Genomic DNA, 14055 nt, shown 5'->3' on the forward strand with positions numbered 1-14055 from the left:
ATGCCAAAAAAACGGAGGGGCTTCAACATTTGGGAATAGAACCATCAGAAAAACTCACAAAATATTTTTGTTTAGTTATTCATGTTCTTTCTGAAACAATGTAAATGCAAACCTTGAATTCTTTTAATGCTGCTCGACACTCGCGAACACATCCCATCTGCACATCATAACGAATTTCATTTTATTTCTGTAACACAGAGATGCAGTAAAACGGTAGAATTCTCATCCTTTTAACAACCAGTCTTTAATCACAGCGTGTGATGTAAAAGTACCAAGCCCCACAGACATCGAGTTTAGCACAATGCTTTTGTTCTGGCGCCCTGCCATGCCATACTGTCCACTGGGACCACGTTTCCCAAGATTCCACTGGTCGGCATGCCTCACAGCCATCACTCTTCCACCGTACGCGGAGGGAGGGGGCGCTGAATGGTTGAACTCTCCCAGTTTTGATGTGATAGTAGAGGGTGGTTGAAGGGAGGCGGGCAGGCGTTTGGTAGAGATCCAGAAAAGTATCACTGTAGATCATGTACCAGTGGTTACAGCAGGCTTGGGTCCCAGCCCCCCCCCCCCCCCCCTCCCGTCCTCTGCACTGTCAGACGCCACCTGGAGAGGAGGAGAGATGGAGGGAGTGAGAGAGAGTGATGAACACATTGACAGAGAGACATGATAGGAGAGACTATTGTTAGGGGTCACTAGATGCAAACTCACTGTGAATTAACCAGATTACCTTTGATAGCTTTGCCAGTTTTAGAATATGTAAACCTGGATGGTCAAACTTAACTTTTTTGTTATACGTTTATTCCAGTGTCAAAGCGGTGTTTTGTTTGTTGACGTGTTTCTCGATGTGGATTTGAACCACTCTGAGGCAATTGTTTAAAAAAAAAAAATTAAATAAAAGCACCATTGGTTCAAAGCCCAGTGACTATAAGTGAATAAAAAGAAAAAAGATAGCTTTGAGCTGGAGTGCATTAATAAGTATCTGAACAAAACATTTTCAGATTCTATTTATAAAAAAAAAATGTGAGAGGATTATTAAAAAAAAAATTGTCGTGCAATAAACAGGCGGGCAGGTGTTGATGATGCGAATGAAACAGATGACAGATGGTTAGCGGCTCCATCACTCACTGTGTGGATAATAGATAGAGGTAATCAAATTCCTCTGTGAATTTGAAACTTTCTTCACAACTGTCCCCTGTATACCGCCATCAAACACGCACTGCATGGCGCAATTCCGGCACAGAGACAGAACCGCGAGGCCCAAAGTTCTGAAAGACGACTTTTTGCGCCGTTATGTTTGTCTTTCATTTTTGCGGGTCTGTGCCACCTTCAAAAGAACCCTTTAAGTCACTGAAATCTCCCAACGGCACAGTACTTTTAAATCACAGTGAATGATAAGTTAAAACAAAAAAGAAAAACGCTCATGCCTACATTCCCTTTGGGTGTCAACTCTTCTGAATAGCCGCATAAACTGTAAGGGGACTTTATGGTTGGGCCAGGAGAACGTTTTTAAACTAAGGCATGTGTACATCAAAAGACAGAGCAAAAATCCACATGAGAGCAAAGGCAGGTTGCTGTAGGAGGTGCTTCTAGACTGTATAGATTCATAACCCATATTATTCATCCAAAGACACAAAACCATTGATATCTCCACCAATTTGTGCATAAATATTGCTAAGGCAGTTTCTGCATAAATATTGCTAAGATCTGTCAGTCTGCCCATGGAATTTGACACAAAGAGTGAAAGAAAGAAAGAAAGAAAGAAAGAAAGAAAGAAAATCAGATTTTCATCCTCGAGTTTAAGACAAAGACATTCAAAGCTATTGGTTAATCTTTAAATCTTTTTAAACTGATTCATGTGTCAGTTTGACCCCTGCTGACCCCACATATCACTTGCCATGTAACCCCTTTAAAAGACATCCATTCTCATTTTCAAAATACGCTCATGATTTACATGAGTGAAATCTCCACAAAGGAAAATAAAAAAAACTTGACCTAAACAAAAGAGGAAACACAGGTTTACTACCTCCTTCAATATACAGTGCCAATAACATTTCATTATTTGCGTCTCTAGAATTTTCACATCCTTCCTGACGCAAGAGAATATTGTTTTGTATTTATTTCGACTGTCAGAAGAAGAGCATTTGGTTCCTGTTAATAGAGCGCACATAGCGATTCCCTTACTGAGCCTGAAGTCTCCCTTCACGGCAGCACCCCTCTACTCTATAAAGTTGATGGATGAATCTACAGGGAAGGGAATGCTGTGTGAAACATAGCACTCCAGAATATGTTGAACATATGTTGTGCTCTGTTCAAATGATCATAAGAGTACAGCATGAAAAAGAACCCAGGTTAAGCCTATAGCTGATTTCTCAATCTCAAGATAACTCTAATGAATCTCTAAAAAGATGTTTGGTATCACTTCTTAATTGTCCCATATGCACAGAAACACACACTCATATTTCGTCAATGACAGCACATATCATACATATCTTTAGTGACGCTTCGTAGTATTCTTCTGTCCTGTTTGTTATCCCCTTATTCCCAGCATAAATATAATTATGAATATGAATAAATCGGGCAGTGGAAAAATATCAAAGACCCTAATACAGGGGAATACTGTATGTTTTGAGGGGATAAAATAATATATCATAAATTAATCTTAATTAATAAAAAAAAAAAATCAACATTTGTATTTGTGTTAAAATGTCTTGCACACTCTGGAGCATATGAAATGCCTGTACAGATGTACACATACGCGCGCACGCAATGTCTCACATGTCTGTGGGTGTGTGTGTGTGTGTGTGAGGGGGTGGGGCTGCAGGGCTTGATTGCCAGTAGTGTTGGTATCCTCGGGCGTCGCGTGCCAAGCTGCCAGTCTGTGCCGTTACACCTTGCTGCCTTTTAAGATTGCCCTGCAGAGACGACGGGGAACGACAATTTCTACGCGCCGCAGTCTGCCGGCCCGAGAGAACCGCGAGTCAGGGAGCGCTGCCAACACTATACCCAGGAGAGAGTGAAGGGGGGAAGGGGGCATGAGGCAGAGAGAAAGCTCAGGACCGAGCCACACAGACTGGGCTCACCATCAGGAGAGAGTGGGGAGTGTGGAGGCTTAAAAATGTTCTTTGGAATCATGTTTTACACTGACAGAGCTTTCCTACTGGTTTTAATGGCAAAATATATATAATAGGCTGAGCCCGTAGAAAAGTGTGCATATGTGTCTGTATGTCATTTCTTTTAGTTTTCATCCCCATCTACAAATGGCAGTAGACGGCAGAATGTAAATGAGATGGTTATTACACCAACGTTCATCAAGCTGAGCTGGAGAGACTTCAATAGCTTGATGAATATGCATGCAAATTTGTTAATTAAGTTAATTATTCTGCTGAAAATTCATTTGTCTTCCAAGGACTTTCCTGCAATGATTTTAACATGTTTCTGTCATTAGTCATGCTCCATGCTATTTAAAATCACTTTGGTCCACTTTTTAAAAGTTCGACAGCGCCAAAATGAGGAAAAGTGATTTAGAATGTGGAGATGAAAGTGGAAAAGACAGTATTAGGCAGCAAAGTATTTTTGGACTTTTCTATAACTGTGAGGATATATGATGATATAATGATGCTGTAACAGAAAAATGATCACCACAAGTACAAAAGTGTAGCACAAGCACATTACAAGAGCCGACAAAGAGTGAGGAATAATCAGAGCGCGGAAATATTCCTCTGTTTATAAAGGGGGAAAAAAGAGGGGGGAAGGGGTACAAGAAACAAGACCAAACTCTTTCAAATGATTCTGTTAACATTTTTTACCCACACAGCATATCATTGCAAAAAGACAAAGCAGATTCCAAATGGAATTCTTTTTGTTCCATAAGGCATTATGATGTAAATCATAATGTAAACATTCCAAAGGCATGCAGAATCACTATCTCATCTCACACAAGACGCATGTGTTGGCAAACGCCTTGGCATTTACAACTAAGATATTACATAGTATTAAGCTCTTAATAAGTACATATTACATATTTGCACATGTATCATAAAAATTTGAGCTTTCATGAAAGTACAAATATTCTTGTTTAGCTATGACAAAACGCAGAAGTACTAGAGACCCATTATTAACTGAGTCGAAAGCATGGAGAAACATGAGTGAGGTAGTTAGCTTCGTTCATCAGAATTAACACCTCTCCCGCCAAATGTCTTCCCTTCACGATGGGTGTCTGAATAATTGCTTAAAACAGCAATGATGAAAAAAAAAAAAAGTAACACTCCCAAGGCTGAATACATTCATATGCATTTAAATATTTGTTAATGATATTCGACTATTTTTTTCTCTACCAAATAGCTGTTGAATTAGAATTAGCGAGCAGCACGTCTAAGAAACTTGTACACAGCAATTTAAGAGACATTTAAGTGAGCTTGAAATGCGATATTTTGTGTCGTGACAGTTTGTACAAGAAGAATATTTGTTTAGTCAGTTAGCATATCCACAGCCAGTCTCTTTTGATTGACAGCACGCTTACTACCTCCTTAGATGTGCAAGGGTGAAAAAACTCATTATCATAGTTAGTCTGATTTGTTTAACAAAACTTTTCACATTAACTTGAAGCTATTAAAATGCATTTTGAATTTACAGCATAATTACCACATGCATTTAATCATACATTTTTGAGGATGCAATAGTTTCAATAAACAACCATTTCTTTCACTGAATATGTTTCATGCACATCTGTTTTTCAAAGGAGCATTTTAAAATATCTGTGGCCAATTATGATTGAGATGTTTAACTCCTGTATTTTCCAGATCACTGACGTTATGAAATTCTGAACACAAAATAAGCCATTACAAATCATTTCTAACCACTCAGTGGCTAAGGTTACAGATGATTCACCATTATGTAATAAGTCATGTGAAGTGTTTATTGGAATATTTTTTTTCACTTGATCTGTTACGTTGCTATTGACGAAATGGCCACGAAGAATTTTACATTCATCAGATAAAGTACAGATCAATCCAGGTATATTTTACAAGAGGACAGTAAATAGTTCATCTTTTTCGTTGTCACTGAAATATTGATTAGTTGGAGAAAACAATGCAACTTTTTTGGCAAAGTTCAAAATAAAATGCAGGAGGACAAAAGACATTACAAGAATGCAGTGCTTTTCAGCTGGGGAGTCAGGGTACACTATAAACACCTGAATGAACAGGGAGAGTGATGAAATTGTGTTGGTATCTATGGTCAGTTTTGTTAGATCATTTAGACTGTAACACACATTGACTCTGTTGCAGACCATGCTGCTGTTGGATGTGTCCACTCTTCGGGGGCAGTTGGATGCTGGGGGACTCAGATGGGTCTCTGGGCTGGTGTACAGTAGCATCTGAGCGGATATCTGATCCACGCTTGTAAATCATTCCCCAGTCTCACTGCTGCACCTGTCAGCATGGTGGAGCTGCCCAGCAGGGGGGCTTTCGACTCGCTCAAATAGCAGACTGGTCCAACAGACACTCTAGCAACTGGGCCAAAAACACACTATTCTGCCAGTGTGTGTGAAGAACAGCAAACACAGGAAAAGCACATGCATGTGTTGTTTCTAGCCCTCCTCCGTTGTTAGTGTTCCGAAAAAAAGCTGTTATTTATCTAACTTTGCATCTTTCATTACATTGTTCACAAATAAATAGAACTGCGCTGTATTTGAGAAAAAAAAATACACTGGATGTCTCCCTCATATGAGTGTAGCAAAAACTGTCATGGTGATAGTAATCTTACTAAACTTGTCCAAAGATACGTGTTAAGGTAGAAAGGAAAGTGGCTAAAGCATGGCTACGAATGCTACACAGAGATATACAACATAAACTTTAATTTTGCAAATCTGTCATTAGAACTGATTAGTCCATAAAATATACTTCATTAATGCCCTGTTCCCACCATAGGCCACTCTCCCTTACAGCTGTATGACTGTGTACTACTCTACTGATTTGTGGATCAGATAACGGCATACTATCAAGACAAGGGCCACAGCAGAGTAAAATGCACCCACATGGCATCCCCTTAACACTTCAGAGGGCAGAATATGATATGAGAGAAAATATTACAAACAAACTTCTTGTGCCTCACCAATTAACCCGATATGTCTGATGGGGAATGAAATGTTGGAACCCATCATTCTGTGTCAGCGTATCACATACATATGGTACAAAGCCACACGCTTTTTCCCACCTCTCATCTCTAAAAATGGAGCGCTCAAAGGAACATATTGCAGCAGAACCAGAGCCTGCCTTTCTCTGGCACCAGCCAACACTCTGAGCATCGGCCAATGAAAACACATAGTCCCCTGTCTCCACTTTTAATTGGGATATTTTAGTGCTATTAGCAGCTTAGGCTTCGTGCCTGTATGGTTCCCAAGGAAACGTGATCATAACGCCGCCATTACAGTACTGTACCTGGCTAGCACCAGCCCCACTAAGTAACTCAGGTGAAAAAGTTATTTTATCGTTTTAAAAAGATTTGAAGAGGTTCGTGTTTGGTAACCAGAGCAGCAGATTCAAAGAGCGATTAAAAGGAATCCCTAGAAAGAGCGAAACGGCACATCAAGAGAAGCAGTTGTGTTTAAGATGAGCATATAGGGAAAAGGGGGGAGGGAATGTGTTTCTCCACGGGATAGACACCATATGTTAGGCCAGCATTGATTACAGGTCTGATGTTGCACACAAAACATTTCCTCAGAACCTAACGTATGCTCAGATATGAAGATACATTCATACTTGAGAAAATACAGGGTTTCAAAGAAAATTATTAATACTTGATCTGTCACACACTAATGAAAAAAGATAATCAACTTGGGTTTACAATGTGATCAATTGAACATTGCCATCTGGTGGAACAACAAGAAATGACAAGTAAAGTAATTCCAATAGACAGGAATGATCTGACACAAAGCCAAATGCAAATAAGTACCTGGATGCTCCCTAATATGGTAAGACATGGTGGTGCCAGACACACTCCATTTAGAATGGTCCCCATGATAAAAAAAAAAAAAATACACACACACACACACACACACACACACACACACACACACACATACATTTAAGCTCAAAATTATTCATACCGATTCCAAATTTGGATTTACAGTCAATAGGTTTCATGTGACTGGAAATAAAATAAACAAGCGACAAAAGACAGTAAGACATTGTGTGAAAGATGTTAATGATAAATGTGAACTATTCCTGTTTTTTTTACCTTTTTACTAAAAATGTCATATCCAAAATTATTCACACCACCTGAAATTGTTGCAAATTTTTGAGAAAATGCAAGCCTCTATACCATTCTAAATGGTCCTGGTAATTTCTACCATCTTCTAGAGCATTCAAATCAACTATAAATTTAGAACAGCTCATGTAGTAGTTCTCTAGTCAGTTACTAGTCTTTGCAAGTCATGGCTAAAACCAAAGAGCTTAGTGAGGACCTCTGGCTGCACATTGTGGCTGCTCACAAGATGGGGCAATGAAGCCACATCCAAGTGTTTTCAAGTGCCAGTGGCCACAGTGCAAAGCATAATCTAAAAGTACCACAAGTTCCACACTGTGAAAAATCTCAAAGGACAGGGGTAGGAAGCCAAAAGTGACCCCTGCGCTGGCAAGAATAGCAGTGCGGGAGGCCAAGAGGAATCCAAGGATCATCACCAAGGCCATCCTGATTAATCTGGGCAATTCTGGTACCGACGTCTCAAGGCAGACACTCAAGCAGACAGTGCACAAGGCTGGTCTCCGTGGACGCCGACCAAGGAGGACTCCACTTCTCCAAGACAGGCGCACAAAGGCTTGCCTAGCATTTGCAAAAGCTCACCTGGACAAACAAGAGAGCTTTTGGTCATCCAACCACAGAACTGATGACCAGAAGCTTTCTGCTTTTCTGTCTTGGAGAAGTGGAGTCCTCCTCGGTCGGCGTCTATGGAGACCAGCCTTGTGCAGTGTCCACTAGAGTGTCTATATATATAACGTTATTATTACTAAACGACAGCCTAGGAGATGTAGTCGCATCTCCGTTGCTTTGAACGGTCCCCAGAGAAATGCCGCAGGATGTACAGTGTAGGTATGTTAGGGAGTTACAGCTCCTTTATTTCATCTTTGTTTTTCAGTATTACTGGGCTGTTAAAAATAAATTCAACGACGAGAAAAACTTTGACATTTTAGCTTTTCAGCAAACTAATGGCTCTCTCCGAAAAGTATAAGTCTCCCAGTAACTAATGCAAACAGAACTCGTCAACCAAGCGTCTTATTTGTCCTCAGTAGGAAGACTCCACTTGACCAAGACAAGCTTACTGCTCCCTCTCCTGGACAAATATGGTGGAACAGCTGCACTTAGTTGACAAGAGTCGAACAAAATTTCAAAAAATAAATAAATAAAAAATAAATAAAGGCAAAATTCTTAAAAGCTATTTCCGTGTTTAAATTACTGGTCAATGTAATTACCAAACGTAGAAAGAAAGGAGAATGAGGCTAATAAAAATCAAGTGAAGGTGCAGAAAAACAATGTTGGGCCTAGATAAAAACAACAGCTGGCTGGCCTCTGGCAAAAATTTAACAAAACAGATTTCAATTGACTGCCAAGCCCAGCGTTTCACAATTTTGCTCTACATCGTGTTTGCAAATACAACCTATGCATATGCATAGCCATGCCTCGTTGTTTTCTCAGACACATAATAAATTCCTAAACCAATGAAGTTCGTATAAAAAATGGTTTCCTAATTGCTCTTTACAAAGTCACCAGACTGATCTCAGCTGTGTGAAATATTAAACTTGTGGCATTTGTCCAAATAAAATGGTTTGGTCATTAAAGCACAGAAAGGCAAACAGAGATATAAAACAGGAGAATTGCTGGATGAGATCGATGGATATCCATCATTAAGTTTGGGAACGTTACTCGCTTCCCCTTGCAGAAATTAATTGAGTGGCACGGAAAGGCCGGTGGACAGCCCGAGGCGGAGTAACCTACACCGTCTGTTCCTCAAGTCTCGTTCAGCCACAAGCCCCGCGAAACTGCTGATGCTAAACTACTTACAGTCAGCATCATCAACCAGTTTACGTCTATTCATACAAAGAACCAGCTTTCCCGCTTAATACTAACCGCGCAGATAGACGCATCATAACCACTGATAACGAGACAAACCATTTAACAAGTCGTCATCTTTGGCTGAATAGCGGGCATGATCACTGACAGCTCTGATTAATGGTCAAGTATCCAAGTGCCGGTGCCAAGACAGGACACAGAAAGAAAAAGAGACAGATCTTTGGCTAATTGTTTTGATTAAGCAATTAGAAGCTAAGACACAGCCTAAGTACCCACAGTAGTGACATCGCTTCCTGAAGATCTACTTTTAGCAAAGGAAATTAGACTGTGTTTCGTCCACCTTAATGAATGTTGATAGTCCTGACAGATGAGCCGGTTAGAAAGAATCTTATCCTTCAACTTATCCTCTCAAAAACTGCTTTCAAGAACAACCTGGCATCAAAAAGCATACAGTACACTGAAATTGAAAGAGGTTATGCAAACTGCAAGACTTATTTAACTATTCACTGAATATGCTCAAAGTGAGAATATTTTTAGTTACATCTCTTCAAATGACAAAAATAGAACAGTGAGTTAATGAGAACTTGCAAGTGATTGTCTGAAAACCATTCAACCAAGGAGTATTTGAAAACCTTACTTAAGGAACACCGGGGAAGCTAACTGCAGGGTAGCAGCTCTTTATTTCATGCTTTCTAAAAATTCCATACTTGATATACGCCACAAATCAATGCTGAAGCTCTTGCCTCAATAGCCAGGCTCCATAGTCATTACCTCCCTCCCTTGACCTGATCCTTAAAGAGGATTACTCTCACGTTTCAGTCCAGCAGGACGGCCAGAGAACGGTAGACTTAGGCTGAAGAGATTAACGCTTCTGAAAACAAAACCCATAGCCACTACTGCAAGGACAAGAAAATGAATTCGAATGAGGGCAGAATCATCTGGAGATTTTATTTATTTTTCTCAGAGATCTTATTTAAACCAAACTGGTTTTGTTTATCGTAAATAAAACTCATCCAGAAATACTGTCAGCAAATTTTAATTAGCATGTCAAACCACATGACTGAAAGGATAAAACAATGAAAGCTGTTTAAAATTGAGCAAAACATCCACTTGAACAGAGAAGGTATAGTTAAAGTAAGAAAACATAACATTTATTACAAAAAAAAAAAAAAAAGTTTAGCGACCAATGTCTGTAAGAGAATTTCCACAGATTATCAAGTGACCAGTTTTGTTGCTATGCTGTGTGTACGTGCAAAAGTGAATATTTAGTCACATGATTCTGCTTATTATAAAAATCAAATCAAAGAGAAAAAATGGTGTTTTCTTTATTAATGCCCTCCACTCATTTCACTTACTCCCAGTGTGAGCTGCCCAGCCCCACACTTTACAGCCTCTTATGACATGAACTACTGATCTTGAGGTAAAACGTCTGCTTAAAAACACAACTCTACAACAACTGTGCAGTTTGAAGACTCAAGCTGTGCCCCCTTGTGATGTGTCGCAGCTGACAGAGAGAAAATGTAAGAAAATTTCAGTTATGGTCTAAACACTAGTCTCATTCGTCTTCTACTCTGATACCTCTGGAATTTCCTAGTCTGAGATCAAGTGAATTGAGACAAACCTCTTAACCAGCAGCAGAAACCATACAAATGCCAACTGGTTCACAGCATTGTTTAGAAATTGAATACAGCTAATTCACAGTGTAGCCAAGACTAAATGACAGAGGTGGCATTAAGTATCAGATGGCTGGTTGGATTGAGGTTAGGCACAAATTATAGGCCAGCAACCTGTTCAAATGACCTACAGCTTAATCTGGAATATCACTGCCACCAAGACCACACTGACCTCACAGATATTACCAAAGACCTCATTCACTTGCCTTTACTTTTGAGAGGAGGCAACTAGTTTTGAATGGAGACCCAGGAGCAACTTGGCTGTTGCCCACAAACAAAATGCTATTTCACAATTTGTCTACTATCACAGTGTGGACTTTTGCATAGTCATCTGTTTGGAGAAAGAGAGAAAGAAAGAAAGAACTGAGGATTCTGCTCAGAATGTGAGAGGCATAAAAAACACAACTCTCCCAGCAATACCATGTGATCATGAGTCAGGGTAAGGGAAATATTTTTCATTGAAATTAACAGTAAAAAGTATCCACAAACCTGAGCTGAGTTTTTGACACATTCAAAATGTCCTAGCTGACCACACACCTGACCCAGAGTCACAAAACATTTCTGTCCTAGAGTCAGTAACTTTTCTATCATGCACAGTGTTCGGTAGAACTTTCCTCAGCTTAATCTAATTACTTCTTTTCTGAGAACTGCTGGTTGTCTTTCAGACATTCTAGTGTCAGTCCATGGTATAACACAGGGCTACACAGACAGTCCTGGTTACGCTTAGTGTTTGTGATCAAGTACAGTCAGCTCATCAGTGTGCCGCATAGATTACACAGTTTATCCTCCCAGCCACAGACCTGCAGGCCATGCCGTTTGTCACATATTGACAAACATCTCAATCACTCTGTACCTACTTGAGAAATTAACAGCCAACTGTTATTTGACTGCGGTTCCATGCTGGCTGTCAATGACTAATTTTGATAATGTATTTAAAAGCTTGCAAAGGCAACTACAAGCACAGTAGTAACTAATTCTCTGGAAAATGAAATTTAGGAAAGCCAAATGAGGCCATCCAGACTTCTTCCATGACTGCTGCCCTGGAATACACAAAAGAGCAGCAGCAGCCATGCTTTTTCTTTCCTACTGGAAGACAGGGAAGAAAGTGCATAACAGCTCAGGAGATGAATACTTTGTCCTTACAAGAAAAGCCATTGTGTTTTACTGCCCCTCAAAGTGCATCAGACATGTTGCTAAACTTAAATGGTCAATGAATTGTTAATGAAATGCTAAAAAACGATGAAGACTTTGTCCCTTGGCAGGTTCAACACTTTAGAAACCATGGACCTTCAACTGCTCCTCCTTGACTATGTTTATCTGTGGATTAAAAACAAACAAACAAATGAACAAACTGTGTATAAACAGTTGTATCAGGGCTTGGGTTGTATTCGTAAAGGCCCAGACAATAAAACAAATATATCTCTTTGTTTTCTTGATCCTGCCAGATTAAATCACAGAAACTACTCGACAAAAACCATGTACCTCGAGGAGGAAGTTGCAAATGTTTTTCCTCTGGTCGCCCTGGAGCTGGATCACCTCCCCGTATTCCGGATGCTCAATCACAGTGCCATTGCAAGCAAATTTCTTTAATGGACAGAGGGCAGGAAAATCAAGACTAATCAAGAATGTCATTAGAGCGCAACAAGTCTTAAAGGAAGATTCATACTGATTCATTGCTTAAGGTCGTCACATCAGATTTCAGTTGTTTCGTTTGGGGAGGGGAGCAGGGACATAGATCGGAGTGACTGCTACTCAGACTGTGACACCGACCAAATCAGGAAATTGATTTCTTGGCCGGGGTTGGACTGCTGAGTAAGTCAAACAGACCCTTCTAGCTGCAAAGAGGGCCAAATAAAATAAAAAAGAATTACCTTTTTGAAAGCTTTTACAAGCTTCTTTTTGTCATAATCATCTGATATCCCTTGCACTGTGGTCAGCGTCTTGCGCCCGTTCCGTTGCTGGATCCTGATGTGGATTTTATCTTCTGTCCCTGCCGGGAGTGAGTTGTCACCCTTGGTTGCATCAGCAAAGGGATCTCACCATAATAAAGATGTGAAATAAAAGATTAACAGAAGTTTCATTTGTACTGTGTGATGTTTTTAATTTTGTAAAACAATGCACTCCACTGGGCACTAGGACTGCAGTTGTTCAAACATGATTTGTTCTACTTTGGTGACAAAGAAAAAAATTATATTGCAGAAGTTTACTATACATAAACTAAGAGAAATGTGATGTTCTGATGTCGTACAGCCTGCGTGATATTAAAAAAAAACAAAAAAACAAAACAATATGACGGACAGACAACAGAAAAAGCAAAGCAATTTAGCGTTTGATGCTGTCATATATTTAAGGCCGCAGGAGCAGGCCCCATTTAACGTGATATGATTGAGTCGAATGGACTGCAGAAGATCATCTGGTGAATCAGAAGCACTGTTCAATTTCTTGGCCAGAAAGTTTATAGCTGCTACCGTTTTACGCTAAGAAGACGTAATATCAGGTTCGTCTACATTCTTAAAGTGGCTGATTGAAATTAAACACTGATATAATGATATAGTGATATTAGCCAGCATATGGAACTAGAAAATACAATTTAACTAACAAATTACGTAGGTGTTTTGGATAGTGAAAATGGTGTTAACTGTGGTTAAGTTTCTTTGATTTCATATGAAACTAATCTCGCGGCTGCACGTCATTTTGGTTGAGTTGGATTATTTAAATTGCTTGAATACATGCAAAACAATAGGTGTTTTAAACCAGCAAGGCCATTGCGCGCTTGGCTAGCCAACTAATACAATATAAATAGGAATATCATCGTGGGCGGCAACTAAGGTTGCCAACAGCTATTTCTTCCTAAACAACTAGTGTTTTGCTTTCGCTCCCCTTTAAATGGGGATGGGGGATGTTGAATGTTTAAATACCCATATTTGTTGACATGCAACCAGTGGCTAAAAACAAAGTTAAGAGATAACTTGCTGGTTCACTAGCAGCCATACCGTACAGTCTGCTTGCGGATGCTTTCTTTCTTATCTGCTCATTAATTGTTTAACGACATTGTCAAAACAGCGAAAGGGTTCCTCACTTTACTTACCGACAGACTGGAGGTTCTGGATAGTGGACATGCGATAAAAGGGCGACGACTTCGCAGAGATAAAATATATTGGCGCTTTTTGTGCCGTACGTGTCCGACAGACTTTCTGATAATTAGGTTTGTTCTGTGGGTAGCAAGCCACTGACAAAGAAGGGTTGGCTCCCAACTAATCAATGTTAACAGGGAAAACTGGAGGCTTACTGTTCCCGCTCCTCTTCTTGTTCCTGC

General features: G+C 39.9%; 1 protein-coding gene across 1 annotated transcript; it reads right to left on the bottom strand.

Moving 5' to 3' along the window:
- Positions 1-11622: 11622 nt before the first annotated feature.
- Positions 11623-13988, bottom strand: eif1b (eukaryotic translation initiation factor 1B). The gene is made up of 4 exons (XM_030769434.1): positions 13828-13988; positions 12611-12774; positions 12222-12323; positions 11623-12056 (listed from the first exon to the last, which is right to left on the bottom strand). Exons 1-4 carry the CDS (start codon positions 13856-13858, stop codon positions 12012-12014), a joined length of 342 nt encoding a protein of 113 aa, XP_030625294.1. The 5' UTR covers positions 13859-13988; the 3' UTR covers positions 11623-12011.
- Positions 13989-14055: the final 67 nt, after the last annotated feature.

Source organism: Chanos chanos, chromosome 3 (assembly GCF_902362185.1).
Source record: "Chanos chanos chromosome 3, fChaCha1.1, whole genome shotgun sequence".
Taxonomy (NCBI): Eukaryota; Metazoa; Chordata; class Actinopteri; order Gonorynchiformes; family Chanidae; genus Chanos; species Chanos chanos.